Source organism: Salvelinus namaycush, chromosome 13 (genome assembly GCF_016432855.1).
Source record: "Salvelinus namaycush isolate Seneca chromosome 13, SaNama_1.0, whole genome shotgun sequence".
Classification (NCBI taxonomy): domain Eukaryota; kingdom Metazoa; phylum Chordata; class Actinopteri; order Salmoniformes; family Salmonidae; genus Salvelinus; species Salvelinus namaycush.
The window spans coordinates 9136038-9155847 of record NC_052319.1 but is presented as its reverse complement, the minus strand read 5'-3'; the positions used below and the strand labels follow the sequence as shown (position 1 = coordinate 9155847).

Here is a 19810-nt window from a genome sequence, read left to right as displayed (position 1 = left end):
CTTTTTTTCTACTTAGCCAGAGTCAGATGAATTCATGGGTACCTTTTTGTATGTCTGCGTGCAATTTCAAAGACGTTGAAGGTCGTTAATGGAGCCATTGCTAATGCTAACTAGCGTTTGCCCATTGACAAAGTCTACAGGAGCAGCTAGCGTGCTAAAGTGAATAGTTTGGGAAAAAGCCAGTAGTTCAGAGATTCTGAAGTTGCTAGCCAAGCGGACTGGTGGTCCATTTTTAAGCAACAACAAAAAAAGGTTGATATGCAGGCTGGACAACTAAAGTTAACACACAATCACATCAAGTAGCTGAAATTAGGTGTGCATTTTAAGTTGTTTTACCTTTTTTTCTATTTCTTTGGATATATCTCCATAATAATGATGAATTCGCCTGGCTCAGAGAAGCTGTCAGTCTTGTCTGGACACATTAATACAACGGGTGAGTCTATTCCTGGATGCTGTTTGGTTAAAACCACATTCCAACAATTATCTATTTCACAACCCACTACTGTTGTGAAATAACAGAACTCAATTCTGCATAGGTCAAGGGGGCAGGCAGCAAGGTTCAGAGTTAGAGGACTCATCGTGGATATGACCCAATTTAGCATGGACATTGCCATTGAGGGCTTTCACCATTTTAAAGTAGTCAACTGAATGGAGATTCTTATGGGTTGGGAGCGATCAGCCAATGATCAGAGCATTGTCTTCAAATTGGGTTAACTATGGTTTTTAAATTACTTTAAAATACTGTGTATCACCACATTCTAGTGGTCACAATAAGTCAATGACACAATTTGGTTCAGGACTCCAGCACTGCAAGTGGCAGTAAATCACCAATATTAGCTTTGCTTTTTTTCAAACACAAAATAAGAAAATGTAATACTTCAAAATGGAGATGGCCTCAATGACACTGTACGTGCTGTCACAGATGCCATAGTGCGTTGTTCATTCAAATGGAATTGCCTGGGGACAAGGAATTTTTTATTTATTGTGAATAACTCGAGGCTATCAACCAATCAGCATCCAAGATCCAAATGTACAGTTTTATAATGACTGTAGCTTAATGGGACAAAGGACATTCTGATATTGTAATTGATTGACTGTCTGCATTGTACCATAATCTTGGCATTCATGTTTCTTAATTATCTCTCTTGTAGGCCTATGTTTGATCTTGTAGGCTTCGTCCTAATATTTAAATATTTCTTAACTCCATTCTTTTACTTTTCGATGTGTGTGTATTGTTGTGAATTGTTTGATATTACTGCACTGTTGGAGCTAGGAACACAAGCATTTCGCTACACCCCAGTAACATCTGCTAAATATGTTTATGTGACCAATACAATTTGACTTGATTTTGATGGTTTTGCATACGTGATCGAGCTTCTGTGTATGTGTGTAGGGGCAAGGGGCCAAGCTTTTTTCCCCTTGACTTGAGGGATAAAGTTTTATTGTATATATTTCAGAAAGTGATCAATATAAGAAACAACTCAATATAAAAATAGGCAGACTAAATCATGATTTATGTGGTTGGCCTATTAAGAGACAAAGTGCATTCGAAAAGTATTCAGACCCCTTGAATTTTTCCACATTTTATGTTAGTCTTATTCTAAAATGTATTAAATAAATTAAAAAAAAATCCTCATCAATCTACACACAGTACCCCATAATGACAATTTTTGGAAATGTATTAAAAATAGAAAACAAACACCTTATTTACATAAGTATTCAGACCCTTTGCTATGAGACTTGAACATGAACTCAAGTGCATCCTGTTTCTATTGATCAGCCTTGAGATGTTTCTACAACTTGATTGGAATTCACATGTGGTAAATTCAATTGACTGGATATGTCTATATAAGGTCCCACAGTTGATAGTGCATGTTAGAGCATAAACCAAGCCATTAGGTCGAAGGAATTGTCTGTAGAGCTCAGAGGCAGGGTTGTGTCGAGGCACAGATCTGGGGAAGGTTACCAAAAAATTTCTGCAGCATTGAAGGTCCCCAATAACACAGTGGCCTCCATCATTCTTAAATGGAAGAAGTTTGGAACCACCAAGACTCTCCTTAGAGCTGGCCACTCAGCAAAACTGAGCAATCGGGGGAGAAGGGAAAGAGAAAGGGGGATACCTAGTCAGTCAACTGAATGCCTTCAACTGAAATGTGTCTTCCGCATTTAAACCAAACCCTCTGAATCAGAGAAAGACCTTGGTCAGGGCGGTGACCAAGAACTCGATGGTCACTGACAGAGCGCCAGAGTTCCTTTGGAGATGGGAGAACCTACCAGGACAACCTCTGCAGCACTCCACCAATCAGGCCTTTATGGTAGAGTGGCCAGACGGAAGCCACTCCTAAGTGAAAGGCACATGACAGCCCGCCTGGAGGACCTCAGACTAGGATGATTGTACAATTTACCACAGGACAACGACACTAAGCACACTGCCAAGACAATGCAGGAATAGCTTCGGGACAAGTCTCTGAATGTCCTTGAGTGGCCCACCCAGAGCCCGGACTTGAACCCGATCAAACATCTCTGGAGAGACCTGAAAATAGCTGTGCAGTGACGCTCCCCATCCAACCTGACAGAGCTTGAGAGGATCTGCAGAGAAGAATGGGAGAAACTCCCCAAATACAGGTGTGCCAAGCTTGTTGCATCATACCCAAGAATACTTGAGGCTGTAATCGCTGCCAAAGGTGCTTCAACAAAGTACTGAGTAAAGGGTCTGAATACTTATGTAAATGTTATATTTCAGTTTTTTGTTTTTAATAAATTTGCTAACATTTCTACAAACCTGTTTTTGCTTTGTCATTACGGGGTATTGTGTATAGATTGATGAGTGGGGAAAAAACAATTTAATCGATTTTAGAATAAGGCTGTTACAAAATGAGGAAAATGTCAAGTGGTCTGAATACTTTCCGAATGCACTGTACGTTCCTGAAAAAAAATACTGACTTGGAATTTGAGCAGGTTAAGTTCAGGCTGTTTCCTATCAGTGGAACTGCACCATCTACTTTCGCTTTCTCGGAAACCACGTGGTTTCTACACTGCCGTTCCATCATGTTCTGCCACTCCCGCCGACAGAACCTGCAGAGCACTTGCAAAGATAAATGAAGATACGACCACGACTGTTGAACTTTGCCAAGCAGTTGTAATACATGCAGTATAGTCAGCAAGACAGCTTTTTGAGTTATGAATTAGCTTTTTAAAATGTTGAACATTCCATTGCAGTACAGGATGAACTACCCCAAAAAGATGTGACATTACTTTCAATGCTTTTTCTCAAGAATATGTTAGGTTTCTATTTACGGTGTGAATGAGTTGCGTTTTAGTTTCTGATTTCATGCTGATGAGGGAGGTTGCCCGATAGAAAGAACAGCGCCAAAACGCGCACTGGACTTTGATTGGTTCTCTACTGAACCTATGCAAAAGCTTGGCTGCGATAGGCTATACAGAATTAAAAAGCCTACCTAAATGTTCACATGCTTTCTGAAGCACAGGGCTGGGGATGTTAGTCGAGGAACCTTTTCCCATATATCTTGACTTCACCTTTTTGTGCCGTTTTCAACGTTAATCAAGGTAGGTACAGCTTACTGTACCTGGTAGTTACTGTAATCAATACATAGCAGGGAAAATACGCCCAAAAAAGCAATTGTGCATGCAGCGAATTTTGTGTCATATATTATTGAAACGGTAAAATATTGTACATATTTCAAATGATTGTCACAAAATAGATTGTCTGTTCATAGAATTTGGTTTTGTAAGGAAAAATATAATTTCTGCCATTTTCTTCTAATGATTTTTTTGAATAATTTTAATTTGAAAATTGTATTAGGTTTCACTGGCAGCTACTGGCACATATATTTTTGCATAGCGTCACTTGTGCGGATTAATTTGACAAAAGTGATTAGGCCACCTAATAATTGCATACTGAGTCAATGCATGTGCAATAACTACAAGTGTGGTACAGTAGATGACCATATTTGTATCATGTTTTTATTTTATTTTTGTCTTACAATGCTGTTTTCAGAACGTATTTGCTTGAACCGTTATCATAATCGTAGAAAGACACTTCAGTTGATCTTGCAACGCTTCAAAGATGCAGGTTTAGAAAAATCACATCACCACAACCATAGCTGTTGACTGAATATAATTTGCTTCAATCAATCAGCATGTGATAATGGTTGTATATTCTTCATTTGGAACAGGAAACTCGAATTAGAAATATATCTTGATAAGAGACACAGGATACTCAATGGTTCAATGCGTAATCTAATCTATTGATGAAAGAAAACAACTGTTCATCAGTGCAGGAAAGGCAGCAGTATTGTCCCTGGACATCACTTGTAACCAGTGATGGAAAAAGTATCCAATTGTCATACTTGAGTAAAAGTAAAGATACCTTAATAGAAAATGACTCAAGTAAAAGTCACACAGTAAAATACTACTTGAGTAAAAGTCTAAAAGAATTTGGTTTTTAGATATACTTAAGTATCAAAAGTAATAGTATAAATCATTTCACATTCCTTATATCAGTTCTTACCAAACTTTTTATAGTCCCGTACCCCTTCAAACATCCAACCTCCAGCTGCGTACCCCCTCTAGCACCAGGGTCAGCGCACTCTCAAATTTGTTTTTTTGCCATCATTGTAAGCCTACCACGCACACACTACACGGTACATTTATTAAACATAAGAATGAGTGTGAGTTTTTGTCACGACCCAGCTCGTAGGAAGTGACAAAGAGCTCTTATGGGACCAGGGCACAAATAATAATATAATAATAATTAATAATTTTGCTCTTTATATAACCATCTTGCATATAAAACCTTATTTGTTCATCGAAAATTGTGAATAACTTACCACAGGTTAATGAGAAGTGTGTGCTTGAAAGGATGCACATAACTCTACAATGTTGGGTTGTATTGGAGAGTCAGTCTTAAATCATTTTCCACACAGTCTGTGCCTGTATTTAGTTTTCATGCTAGTGAGGCCGAGAATCCACTCTCACATACAGTTGAAGTCGGAAGTCTACATACACTTTGGTTGGAGTCATTAAAACTCGTTTTTCAACCACTCCACAAATTTCTTGTTAACAAACTATAGTTTTGGCAAGTCGGTTAGGACATCTACTTTGTGCATGACACAAGTCATTTTTCCGTCAATTGTTTACAGACAGATTTCTTCACTTAGAATTTACTGTATCACAATTCAAGTGGGTCAGCAGTTTACATACACTAAGTTGACTGTGCCTTTAAACAGCTTGGAAAATTCCAGAAAATATTGTCATGGCTTTAAAAGCATCGGATAGGCTAAATTACATAATTTGAGTCAATTGTAGGTGTACCTGTGGATGTATTTGAAGGCCTACCTTCAAACTCAGTGCCTCTTTGTGTGACATCATGGGAAAATCAAAAGAAATCAGCCAAGACCTCAGAAAAAAATTGTAGACCTCCACAAGTTTGGTTCATCCTTGGGAGCAATTTCCAAACGCCTGAATGTACCACGTTCATCTGTACAAACAATAGTACGCAAGTATAAACACCATGAGACCACGCAGTCATCATACCGCTCAGGAAGGAGACGCGTTCTGTCTCCTAGAGATGAACGTACTTTGGTGCGAAAAGTGCAAATCAATCCCAGAACAACAGCAAAGGACCTTGTGAAGATGCTGGAGGAAACCGGTACAAAAGTATCTATATCCACAGTAAAACGAGTCCTATATCGACATAACCTGAAAGGCCGCTCAGCAAGGAAGAAGCCACTGCTCCAAAACCGCCATTAAAAAGCCAGACTACGGTTTGCGACTGCACATGGGGACAAAGATGGTACTTTTTGGAGAAATGTCCTCTGGTCTGATGAAACAAAAATAGAACTGTTTGACCATAATGACCATCATTATGTTTGGATTAAAAAGAGGGAGGCTTGCAAACCGAAGAACACCATCCCAACCGTGAAGCACGGGGGTGGCAGCATCATGTTGTGAGGGTGCTTTGCTGCAGGAGGGCCTGGTGGACTTCACAAAATAGATGGTTTCATGAGGGAGGGAAATTATGTGGATATATTGAAGCAACATCTCAAGACATGAGTCAGGAAGTTAAAGCTTGGTCGCAAATGGGTCTTCCAAATGGACAATGACTCCATGCATACTTCCAAAGTTGTGGCAAAATGGCTTAATGACAACAAAGTCAAGGTATTGGAGTGGCCATCACAAAGCCCTGACTTCAATCCCATTGAAAATTTGTGAGCAGAACTGAAAAAGTGTGAGCGAGCAAGTAGGCCTACAAACCTGACTCAGTTACACAAGCTCTGTCAGGAGGAATGGGCCAAAAGTCACCCAACTTATTGTGGGAAGCTTGTGGAAGCCTACCGGAAATGTTTGACCCAAGTTAAACAATTTAAAGGCAATGCTACCAAATACTAATTGAGTGTATGTAAACTTCTGCCCCACTGGGAATGTGATGAAATAAATAAAAGCTGAAATAAATCATTCTCTCTACTATTATTCTGACATTTCACATTCTTAAAATAAAGTGGCGATCCTAACTGACCTAAGACAGGGAATTTTTACTAGGATTAAATGTCAGGAATTGTGAAAACTGAGTTTAAATGTATTTGGCTGAGGTGTATGTAAACCTCCGACTTCAACTGTAGGTACGTGGTTGCAAAGGGCGTCAGTGTCTTAACCGAGTAATTTGCCAAGGCAAGAAACTCTGAGCACAGCCCTATCCAGTAATCTGGCAGTGGCTCTGATTTAAATTACAATTTCACAGAACCGCTTGTTGCAATTTTGTCTCTCTTGTTCAGATATTGTTGAGTGGACTGGCGGCAGGGCATGAAAGGGATAACGAATCCAGTTGTTGTGTGTCGTCCGTTTTGGGAAAGTACCTTCGTAATTGCGCACACAGTTCACTCAGGTGCTTCACTATATCACATTTGACATTGCCCGTAAGCTTGAGTTCATTTGCACACAAAAAATCATACAATGTTGGAAAGACCTGTGTGTTGTCCTTGTTAATGCAGACAGAAAAGAGATCCAACTTCTTAATCATAGCCTCAATTTTGTCCCGCACATTGAATATAGTTGCGGAGAGTCCCTGTAATCCTAGATACAGATCATTCAGGCGAGAAAAAACATCACCCAGATCGGCCAGTTGTGTGAGAAACTCGTCATCATGCAAGCGGTCAGACAAGTGAAAATTATGGTCAGTAAAGAAAACTTAAATCTCGTCTCTCAATTCAAAAAAACGTGTCAATACTTTGCCCCTTGATAACCAGGGCACTTCTGTATGTTGTAAAAGCGTTACATGGTTGCTGCCCATATCATTAAATAATGTAGAAAATACACTCGAGTTCAGGGGCCTTGCTTTAACAAAGTTAACCATTTTCACTATAGTGTCCAAAATGTCTTTCAAGCTGTCAGGCATTTCCTTGGCAGCAAGAGCCCCTCGGTGGATGCTGCGCCAAGTGGCGTCAGGAGCAACTGCTTGCACGCGCGTTACCACTCCACCATGTCTCCCTGTCATGGCTTTTGCGCCATCAGTACAGATACCAACACATCTTGACCACCAACGTCCATTTGATGTCACAAAGCTGTCCAGTACTTTAAAAATATCCTCTCATGTTGTCCTGGTTTCCAGTGGTTTGCAGAAGAGGATGTCTTCCTTAATTGACCCCCCCATAAACGTAACAGACATATACCAGGAGCTGTGCCAGGCCCGCCACGTCTGTTGACTCATCCAGCTATAACATATATAGTTCACTGGCTTGTATGTGAAGCAGTAATTGTTTCAAAACATATCCTGCCATGTCACTAATGCGTCGTGAAACAGTGTTGTTTGATGAAGTCATTGTCTGTATAGTTTTTTGGGCCTTTTCCCCCAGCATTGTCCCAGCCATATCCGCGGCAGCAGGAAGAATTAAGTCCTCCACAATAGTATGGGGCATGCCTGTCCTATCCACTCGGTAGCTCAACATATAAGACGCCCCTTCTAGCCCCTTCTTATTAATGGTATCTGTTGCGTTTATATATGTCTTACTACTCGAATGTCATCTTTATTCTCGCTCAAAAAACTCCTGTGGCTTATTTTTCAAATTGTCATGTTTCGTTTCAAAATGTCTGCGCAAGAGTGAAGGTTTCCGGCGAGAGAGTAACGGTTAATGTGATTGGATGTTAATTATTTCACTAGGCTACCTGTATTTGACATTGTGTTGTTATTTCGCTGAACACTAGATGGTTGAATTTTATTTTTGGCAGTGAAACGAGGCTACTTAGGCGAGAGAAAAAACCTCACCCAAATGTATAGCCCCGTTGGAAAATATAAATGTACTGTTTGAAAATGTGAAGAATTAAAAAAATATATATATATAGACTGCTCAAAAAAATAAAGGGAACACTTAAACAACACAATGTAACTCCAAGTCAATCACACTTCTGTGAAATCAAACTGTCCACTTAGGAAGCAACACTGATTGACAATAAATTTCACATGCTGTTGTGCAAATGGAATAGACAACAGGTGGAAATTATAGGCAATTAACAAGACACCCCCAATAAAGGAGTGGTTCTGCAGGTGGTGACCACAGACCACTTCTCAGTTCCTATGCTTCCTGGCTGATGTTTTGGTCAGTTTTGAATACTGGCGGTGCTTTCACTCTAGTGGTAGCATGAGACGGAGTCTACAACCCACACAAGTGGCTCAGGTAGTGCAGCTCATCCAGGATGGCACATCAATGCGAGCTGTGGCAAGAAGGTTTGCTGTGTCTGTCAGCGTAGTGTCCAGAGCATGGAGGCGCTACCAGGAGACAGGCCAGTACATCAGGAGACGTGGAGGAGGCCTTAGGAGGGCAACAACCCAGCAGCAGGACCGCTACCTCCGCCTTTGTGCAAGGAGGAGCACTGCCAGAGCCCTGCAAAATGACCTCCAGCAGGCCACAAATGTGCATGTGTCTGCTCAAACGGTCAGAAACAGACTCCATGAGGGTGGTATGAGGGCCCGACGTCCACAGGTGGGGGTTGTGCTTACAGCCCAACACCGTGCAGGACATTTGGCATTTGCCAGAGAACACCAAGATTGGCAAATTCGCCACTGGCGCCCTGTGCTCTTCACAGATGAAAGCAAGTTCACACTGAGCACATGTGACAGACGTGACAGAGTCTGGAGACGCCGTGGAGAACGTTCTGCTGCCTGCAACATCCTCCAGCATGACCGGTTTGGCGGTGGGTCAGTCATGGTGTGGGGTGGCATTTCTTTGGGGGGCCGCACAGCCCTCCATGTGCTCGCCAGAGGTAGCCTGACTGCCATTAGGTACCGAGATGAGATCCTCAGACCCCTTGTGAGACCATATGCTGGTGCGGTTGGCCCTGGGTTCCTCCTAATGCAAGACAATGCTAGACCTCATGTGGCTGGAGTGTGTCAGCAGTTCCTGCAAGAGGAAGGCATTGATGCTATGGACTGGCCCGCCCGTTCCCCAGAACTGAATCCAATTGAGCACATCTGGGACATCATGTCTCGCTCCATCCACCAACGCCACGTTGCACCACAGACTGTCCAGGAGTTGGCGGATGCTTTAGTCCAGGTCTGGGAGGAGATCCCTCAGGAGACCATCCGCCACCTCATCAGGAGCATGCCCAGGCATTGTAGGGAGGTCATACAGGCACGTGGAGGCCACACACACTACTGAGCCTCATTTTGACTTGTTTTAAGGACATTACATCAAAGTTGGATCAGCCTGTAGTGTGGTTTTCCACTTTAATTTTGAGTGTAACTCCAAATCCAGACCTCCATGGGTTGATAAATTTGATTTCCATTGATAATTTTTGTGTGATTTTGTTGTCAGCACATTCAACTATGTAAAGAAAAAAGTATTTAATAAGAATATTTCATTCATTCAGATCTAGGATGTGTTATTTTAGTGTTCCCTTTATTTTTTTGAGCAGTGTATATTATTATTTTTTAAATGTGAGTCACATGTTTATTTGGCGTACGCCCAACGGCATTGTGGGAATACCTGCCTTATGTTAAGCAAACCAGACGGCCCACATTTTTATTTTTTATTTATTTATTTGGAGTAAAAAGAAAAAGTTGTCAAAAATATAAATAGTAAGGTAAAGTACAGATACCCCCAAAAACTTCTTAAGTTGTACTTTAAAGTATTTTTTACTTAAGTACCTTACACCACGGCTTATTAAGTTGTGACACTGTAGGAAAGTGAAATGCACTTCAATTGAATTCCAGTCTAGCTACTTTTAAAGCTTGTTTAAACTATATCCCTTCACGGAGTTACACAGAACGCCGTAAAAAGATCATGGAAAACAGTTCAGCCATTATCACATAAGGCAACATTGGTGTTACCCAGCAGTACTATAGAGCAGCTGACTCTCTTCCTCAACCCTTCAAAAACTAAAGAAGCTTATAGTTGACTGTATGTGCCTATGGAATGGTACAGGGGGAAACAATGATTGTCATGTCTCTGTACCTGGTTCCTAGATGGCCCAGTGGTTCCAGCTGCAGAAATTAGACTCCAAGTACCTGGAGCAGGTGGACCAGCTGTATGATGATACTTTCCCTATGGAGATCCGCCAGTACCTCAGTGCCTGGATAGAGAGCCATGACTGGTGAGTGAGCAGCAGTGGCTGACTAGGTCTGTCATTTACACAGTCAGTATGTGTAGATGTGTTCAAAGGCTGTGTACTGTTCTCATAATTTAATGTGCTGCTGTTTGTTGATCTAGGTAAGGGATGGGCAACTGGCGGCCCGTGGATCAATCCCCCCCCCCCAAAAAAAGATGTAAACTTACTGTTGAGAGTTAGAAAAGTATAAAATGCACAAGGTGCAATTTCAAAATTTGTTTGTGTAAAAGCAGATTCTCTTGTTATTTCTGTCACTGACAGTCATTCAATTAGCCATGTCAGCAAAACATTTTTTAGATTGGTAAATTAGCTTGCCTATGGCAATATATGTAGAATTTAACGAGTGCGCTGAGATACGGGAAGCAAGTACAGGGAGTGAGTGTTTTAATAAGTAAACAAAAAAAAAACACAAACAACACACCGACATGAAACAGAGTCAATAACACCTGAGGAAAGAACCAAGGGGAGTGACAGCTATAGGGAAGATAATCAAGGAGGTGATGGAGTCCAGGTGAGTGTCATGAGGCGCTGGTGCGCAAGACGATGGTAACAGGTGTGCGGAATAATCAACAGCCTGATGACCTAGAGGTCAGAGAGGGAGTATACGTGACATAGAATTGCAGGAAATGCATGGGTAGATGAAAGCCTGCGCCAACTACTGTAATAAGAAAACTGAAAGTAAAAGTAAGAGATGTATCAAGGTTGACACTTTCGTTGTTGTTGATGTACAGTTTGTCAAACTCTTCACCTTCTAAGATACTGTGTCTCCGTGGTCTGGTTGCTATCATTTTAAATGATAACAATAGATTTCAAAATCCCGCCCCTTTTGGTTGACGCCCTGCAGGGACACGGTGGCAACCAGCGTTTCCCTGGCGACGGTCCGTTTCCATGACCTATTGGGCCAGGTGGACGACCAGTACAGCCGCTTCGCCCTGGAGAACAACTTCCTGTTGCAACACAATGTACGCAAGATTAAACGCAAACTGCAGGTAAGGCCAGGGTGGAATGTGCTATTAATTTGTAAGGATTGACCTGAATTTACAAGGTATAAACACTCAGGCATTGGCTATTGAGTATTAATCCATTAAACTGGTGCTTCGATTCTAAGACTGCTGCTCTGGAGATGCTGTTTTATTGTCAGATCAGGGCCAATCAGGATCGAGGGTATCAACAATGTTTCAAGCTGATGTAATGACACAAATTACACTACATGACCAAAAGTTTTTTTTAAATTTTAACATTTATTATGATTTTTTTTTAAAGAATATACCTTTATTATTATTCCCCGCAATCCCTACCACCGATCCCCCAATTAGAGTAAACTAATAAACACTTCTGCTTTTACCTTCAATTTATACATCTTATACACATTTTACAGACACAGTCTACTTTACAATAGTTCTCTCTTGTTTGTTCTTAGTCCTTCCTCTATTTCTGATGTCCATCCAGTTTGATTTCTATTTGTAACTGTGCTATTTCATAAAAGTTCCGAACCTATATACATTTTACAGATCCCGTATGTTTTACATTGTTTATCTTGTTATTAGTCCCACCCTTCAGCTTCATTCAACCCCTCCCATCTATCTCTCAACATCATCCATTTCGGATTTCTATTTTCCATATATTTTTCAACTGTGCTGTGATGCTTCACAAAATAATTGAACCTTCCTATTCTCATAGCTTCTACAGATTGTAGATTAAAAATAAACATTTTTGCTAAAATAATTATTATATTATTGATTGATTGACTATGGCTTTTGAAATCACCCAGTATTGCTATCTGTAGCGTTAGTTCTAGGCAAATGTTGCAATTCTTCAGCTCTTCCTGGACCTGTGACCAAAAACGAGCTACATATGGACAATACCAAAATAAATGATCTAATGACTCTGCCTCCTCACAGCAGAATCTGCAGAGCTGGGAAGATTGTATCCCCCATATATATAACATTCTATTAGTTGCAAGAATTTTGTATAGTAATTTAAATTGAAAAATTCGAAGTTTTGAATCCGGCGTTGTTTTGCGTATCAATTCATAAACCATGTGCCATGGAATGTGTACATCGAAAATCTCTTCCCAACTATTTTGCAATTTATATGGCACAGCTGTCAGTTTTTTGGTCCTTAAATTAAATTGGTATATGTTTTTATTTATCACACTTTTCTTGAACCATTTATGTTCTTTAATACAGGGCCGACATACAAGTTCCTTACTTTTTTCCCCTTCTACTTGCCTCTTCCATTTTTGTGGTAATTAATTGGTTGTAATTTTGGGTAGAGCAGACATTTCCATATGTCTGTGTTAGCTGCATGTGTGACAACTCCACCAGTCCTATTTATGATATTATTCACAAAAATTATACCTTTTTTAAACATTTCTTCGATAAATGTTTTTTTTTATCAATTAGTATATTTGAATTTAACCACAATATTTGTTGTACTATTTGTTCCGTCCTTTCAGGTGGAATAAACTGAAATTGCAACCAACTTTCTAAGGCTTGTTTAAAAACTAAAGATATTTTGGAGATTATTTCCTTTTCAAACTACCGAAAGTGAGCAGGTGTAATCTGAATAAAGGGAAAAAGGCCCTTCTTGAACATAGGATGAGACATTCGTACCAATTTACTAGAGAACCAGTTTGGATTTAAGTATAACTTTTGTATGACTGATGTCTTTAGTGAGAGGTCTAATGCTTTAATATTTAATAATTTCTGCCCTCCGAATTCATATTCGTTATATAAATAGGCCCTTTTAATTTTATCTGGCTCGCCGTTCCAAATAAAATTGAATATTTTTTGTTCATATAATTTAAAAAGCAGGTCACTAGGTGTAGGCAAAACCATAAGCAAATAGGTAAACTGTGATATGACTAAAGAGTTAATCAGGGTGATTTTTCCACAAATAGACAGGTATTTTCCTTTCCATGGTAGCAAGATCTTATCTATTTTTGCTAACTTTCTATAAAAATGTATTGGAGTGAGATCATTTCTTTCTTTTGGGATTTGTATACCGAGTATGTCCACATCTCCGTCAGACCATTTAATTGGTAAACTACACGATAATGTAAAATGTGCATTTTTTTTAGTGATTCAATACGTAATATGGTACATTTATCATAATTTCGTTTTAATCCAGAGAGGATAGCAAAAGTATCTAGATCCTCTAAGAGGCCGTGGAGAGACTCTAATTGTGGTTTTAAAAGAAAACATGAATCAACAGCGTACAATGACACCTTAGTTTTTAAGCCACGGATTTCTAATCCCTTAATATTATTGTTTGATCTAATCTTAACAGCTAACATTTCGATGGCAATAATAAATAGATATGCCGATAGTGGACAACCTTGTTTTACTCCTCTAGATAGTTTAAAACTTTCTGAGATGTAGCCATTATTTACTATTTTACACCTAGGGTTACTATACATAACTTTAACCCATTTTATAAGAGATTCCCCAAAATTGAAATATTCTAGACATTTATATATAAACTCCAGTCGTAGTTTATCAAAAGCCTTTTCAATATAAGCTATGAAAATCAGGCCTGGTGTCCCCGATATTTGATAGTATTCTATTGTTTCCAGTACTTGTCTTATATTATCTCCAATGTATTGTCCATGTAAAACACCTGTCTGATTAGGATGAATAATATCTGACAATACTTTTTTAATTCTATGCGCCAAGCATTTTGCTAGGATTTTTGCATCACAACACTGAAGTGTAAGAGGTCTCCAATTGGACCTCTTACACTTGGGTCCTGTTACACATGGACTGGATCTTTATATATACCACTTGGGTCCTGTTTCAGTAATAATGATATCAGACCTTCTTGTTGCGTGTCTGATAATTTACCATTTATATAGGAGTGGTTAAAACAAGCTGATAATGGTCCTTTGAGTATATCAAAAAAAGTTTTGTATACTTCCACTGGTATGCCATCCAGCCCTGGAGTTTTCCCATCCTTAAAGGTCCCAATTGCATCAAGCAGTTCCTCCTTTTTAATTTGGCCTTCACATGAGTCTTTCTGTACAGATGTTAATTTTACATTATTATTAGGAAGAAAATCCATACAATTAGTTTCAGTTAGTGGAGATGGAGGAGCCTGAAACAAAAACATATTCTTAAAGTACTTTACTTCCTCTTTCAAAATATCATTTGGTGAATCATGCGTGACTCCATCATTTGTAACAAGTTTTAATACATTTTTTTTGGTAGCATTTCTATATTGAAGATTGAAAAAGAATTTGGTGCATTTTTCCCCATTTTTCATCCAGTTCGCTTTATTTTTATAATATATTATACTGGATCTTTCTTGAATAAGTTCCTCCATTTCTTTTTGTTTTTCCTCTAACTTATTCTGTGCCTCTATGGTACCGTTTTTATTGCTATCTAACTGTACTGTTAGTCCTTCAATTTTCTTTGTTAATATGAACTCTTTTGATCTAAATTGCTTTTGTTTTATAGATGAGTACTGAATTGCATGGCCTCTAAAGGCACACTTAAAAGTGTGTACATGACCAAAAGCTTGTGGACACCTGCTCGTCGAACAACTCATTAAAAAATCATAGACATTAATATGGAATTGGTCCACCCCTTTGCTGCAATAACCTCCTCCACTCTTCCGGGAAGGCTTTCCACTAGATGTTGGAACATTGCTTCGGGGACTTGCTTCCATTCAGCCACGAGCATTAGTGAGGTCGGGCATTGATGTTGGGCAATTAGGCCTGGCTTGTAGTCGGCGTTCCAATTCATCTCAACGGTGTTCAATGTAGTTGAGGTCAGGGCTCTGCAGGCCTGTCAAGTTCTTCCACACCGATCTCAACAAACCATTTCTGTATGGACCTCGCTTTGTGCACGGGGGCATTATCATGCTGAAATAGGAAAGGGCCTTCCCCAAACTGTTGCCACAATGTTGGAAGCACAAAATTATCTAGAATGTCATTGTATGCTGTAGTGTTAAGATTTCCCTTCACTGGAACTAAAGGGATTAGCCCGAACTATAATAAACAGCCCCAAACCATAATTCCTCCACCAAACTTTACAGTTGGCACTATGCATTAGGGCAGGTAGCGTTCTCCTTGCATCTACCAAACCCAGATTTGTCCGTCGGACTGCCAGATGGTGAAGCGTGATTCATCACTCCAGAGAACGTGTTTCCACTGCTCCAGAGTCCAATGGCGGCGAGCTTTACACCACTCCAGCCGACGATTGGCATTGCGCATGGTGATCTTAGGCTAGTGTGCGGCTGCTCGGCCATTTCATGAAGTGCCCGACGAACAGTTCTTGTGCTTCCAGAGGCAGTTTGGAATTTGGTAGTGAGTGTTGCAACCGAGGACATATGATTCTATGCGCTACTCACTTCAACACTCGGCAGTCCCGTTCTGTGAGCTTGTGTGGCCTACCACTTTGCGGCTGAGCCGTTGTTGCTCCGATACGTTTCCACTTCACAATAGCAGCACTTACAGTTGACCAGGGCAGACATTTAACAAACTGACTTGTTGGAAAGGTGGCATCCTATGACGGTGCCACGTTGAAAGTCACTGAGCTCTTCAGTAAATCCATTCTACTGCCAATGTTACCTATGGAGATTGCATGGCTGTGTACTCGATTTTATACACCTGTCAGCAACGGGTGTGGCTGAAATAGCCGAATCCACTAATTTGAAGGGGTGTCCACATACACAAAAGTATCTTGAGGTTCTTTAAGCTAATCAATAACCATTGAATTGTTTGAGTTTTCAAACAGGATACTGGCTATCCAGTCCTTTGTTACATAAGCCTTTGTTTTAGCAAGCTTAAAGCCGCTATATGTACGTTTTTGGGCGACCCAACCAAATTCACATAGAAATGTGAGGTATAGATATGTCATTCTCATTGAAAGCAAGTCTTAAGAAGTGGTAGAGCCGTTCTATGTGCGCTCTTTCTATGCTTCTCATTTATACGTTTAGTTTTAGCTTTTTCGGATTTGTATCCCAGCTTCAAACAGCTGAAAATACAATATTTTTGGTTATTGAAATGATATTTCACAATGATTATCTATACTTACTTGTTTTGCCACAAACTGAAATTAGAATTTTAGCAACCAGGAAACAGTGGCACAATTTCTGCATATTGCACCTATAATGTTTTATCTGGTTTGCAGGACATTTCCTCTTAATAAATTACATTTCCAAGAGGTAGCAGTTAGCAAGTATGTGAAAAAGAACAGTGGTCCTGGAACCTTGAGGAACACCCATTCGACTTTTAAAGTTGATTAACTGTCTTCCTAGGACCACTTTCAGGAGGACCCTTTGCATATGGCCATGACTATATGTAAATGTCTGAAAGAGGAGAAGAAAATCCTGGCCTCCGTCTTAAAAAAAGAGGTGAGACACTGATCTTGCCATTTTCATACTGCCTTATGGAAATGTGGGAGCATAGTCTGTCGCAGTGTGTGTACTGAATTGTGATTATGACGCATTCTTTTGTGTTTCCGAGAAAAGTTGTTATTGCATGGACAATTTAGCCATGAACTGATTTTTCAGCAAATTTCTTAGCAGCATATATATATACACTGCTCAAAAAAATAAAGGGAACACTTAAACAACACAATGTAACTCCAAGTCAATCACACTTCTGTGAAATCAAACTGTCCAATTAGGAAGCAACACTGATTGACAATAAATTTCACATGCTGTTGTGCAAATGGAATAGACAAAAGGTGGAAATTATAGGCAATTAGCAAGACACCCCCAAAAAAGGAATGGTTCTGCAGGTGGTGACCACAGACAACTTCTCAGTTCCTATGCTTCCTGGCTGATGTTTTGGTCACTTTTGAATGCTGGCGGTGCTCTCACTCTAGTGGTAGCATGAGACGGAGTCTACAACCCACACAAGTGGCTCAGGTAGTGCAGTTCATCCAGGATGGCACATCAATGCGAGCTGTGGCAAAAATGTTTGCTGTGTCTGTCAGCGTAGTGTCCAGAGCATGGAGGCGCTACCAGGAGACAGGCCAGTACATCAGGAGACGTGGAGGAGGCCGTAGGAGGGCAACAACCCAGCTGCAGGACCGCTACCTACGCCTTTGTGCCAGGAGGTGCACTGCCAGAGCCCTGCAAAATGACCTCCAGCAGGCCACAAATGTGCATGTGTCTGCTCAAACGGTCAGAAACAGACTCCATGAGGGTGGTATGAGGGCCCGACGTCCACAGGTGGGGGTTGTGCTTACAGCCCAGCACCGTGCAGGACGTTTGGCATTTGCCAGAGAACACCAAGATTGGCAAATTCGCCACTGGCGCCCTGTGCTCTTCACAGATGAAAGCAGGTTCACACTGAGCACATGAGCACATGTGACAGACGTGACAGAGTCTGGAGACGCCGTGGAGAACGTTCTGCTGCCTGCAACATCCTCCAGCATGACCGGTTTGGCGGTGGGTCAGTCATGGTGTGGGGTGGCATTTTTTTGTGGGGCCACACAGCCCTCTATGTGCTCGCCAGAGGTAGCCTGACTGCCATTAGGTACCGAGATGAGATCCTCAGACCCCTTGTGAGACCATATGCTGACACATGCACATTTGTGGCCTGCTGGAGGTCATTTTGCAGGGCTCTGGCAGTGCACCTCCTTGCACAAAGGCGGAGGTAGCGGTCCTGCTGCTGGGTTGTTGCCCCCCTACGGCCTCCTCCACGTCTCCTGATGTACTGGCCTGTCTCCTGGTAGCGCCTCCATGCTCTGGACACTACGCTGACAGACACAGCAAACCTTTTTGCCACAGCTCGCATTGATGTGCCATCCTGGATGAACTGCACTACCTGAGCCACTTGTGTGGGTTGTAGACTAAGTCACATGCTACCACTAGAGTGAGAGCACCGCCAGCATTCAAAAGTGACCAAAACATCAGCCAGGAAGCATAGGAACTGAGAAGTTGTCTGTGGTCACCACCTGCAGAACCATTCCTTTTTTGGGGGTGTCTTGCTAATTGCCTATAATTTCCACCTTTTGTCTATTCCATTTGCACAACAGCATGTGAAATGTATTGTCAATCAGTGTTGCTTCCTAAGTGGACAGTTTGATTTCATAGAAGTGTGATTGACTTGGAGTTACATTGTGTTGTTTAAGTGTTCCCTTTATTTTTTTGAGCAGTGTATATATATATATATATACAGTATATACTGTATATTAAAAAAGTGTTAAACAGCCTCTGATATGATGTATTTTATCTTCAATCATTGCTGCAACAGAAGTAGCATTTCAGAGTGTGAAAGAAGAACATATTGTCTGTAACTGTTTTTGACAGGAAACCGTTGGGTCCGCACAAAACAACGTGATGTTGGAGAAACAGAAAGAGTTGGACAACAAAGTCAAAAACCTGAGGAACCAAGTACAGGTGCGCTCATTTGGCCATTACCAGGTGATATTGGTTGTGTTTTTTTTGTCATGCAGTCTACTACGGCATTGTCTATATGAAAATAGCCAGTTGAACAGTCTGGAAGAGTAGGACAGAAAATGTTTTTCACAAACATCATCGATGTCCATGAAAAACCAATAGTGTGACTTCTGCCCTCTTCAGGATGCAGAGCAGGAAATGAAGTCACTGGAGGACATACAGGATGAACATGACTTTAAGAAGAAGACCCTGCTGAGCCGAGGTACTGTAGGAGTTATAGCCTCTGAGCCTGGTCCTAGTCTATTTCAACAGCCTGGGTCTGGTACACGAGACTAGACTGGTCCTAGATCTGTTAATGCTATATGTCAAGGTTCCCCAACTGGCGACCCACGGGTGGTTTTATTTGGTCCCCCAAGTTATATTGAGCCTCCCAAAAATATATAGAGTGCTTTTGGATTTTTTTGTTACGTCACAGCCTTATTCTCAAATTGATTAAATCGTTTTTTTCCCCCTCAGCAATCTATACACAATACCCCATAATGACAAAGCAAAAAGAGGTTTTTAGACATTTTTTAAAATTTATTACAAATAAAAAATTGAAATATTACATTTACGTAAGTATTCAGACCCTTTACTCAGTACTTTGTTGAAGCACCTTTAGCAGCGATTACAGCCTCAAGTCTTCTTGGGTACATTCTTTTCTGCAGATCCTCTCAATCTCTGTCAGGTTTAATGGGGAGCGTCGCTGCACAGCTATTTTCAGAACTCTCCAGAGATGTTCGATTGGGTTCTGGCTGGGCCACTCAAGGACATTCAGAGACTTTCCCTGAAGCCA

General features: G+C 40.7%; 1 protein-coding gene and 1 long non-coding RNA gene across 2 annotated transcripts in view; one reads left to right on the top strand and one right to left on the bottom strand.

Moving 5' to 3' along the window:
• The window catches only part of LOC120058216, a 35297-nt gene extending 34825 nt beyond the window's left edge, over positions 1 to 472 (bottom strand). Inside the window, exon 1 of the long non-coding RNA XR_005477989.1 lies at positions 337 to 472. This is a non-coding gene — a long non-coding RNA (uncharacterized LOC120058216). The remainder of the gene's footprint in view (positions 1 to 336) is intronic.
• Positions 473 to 3458: 2986 nt separating this feature from the next.
• Positions 3459 to 19810, top strand: part of LOC120058211 (signal transducer and activator of transcription 1-alpha/beta-like) — a 31775-nt gene continuing 15423 nt past the window's right edge. The window contains exons 1-6 of the mRNA XM_039006701.1: positions 3459 to 3567; positions 10478 to 10605; positions 11465 to 11609; positions 16882 to 16977; positions 18886 to 18975; positions 19159 to 19237. Of these exons, the coding sequence (XP_038862629.1) occupies positions 10478 to 10605; positions 11465 to 11609; positions 16882 to 16977; positions 18886 to 18975; positions 19159 to 19237 (538 nt within the window). The 5' untranslated portion in view covers positions 3459 to 3567. The remainder of the gene's footprint in view (positions 3568 to 10477; positions 10606 to 11464; positions 11610 to 16881; positions 16978 to 18885; positions 18976 to 19158; positions 19238 to 19810) is intronic.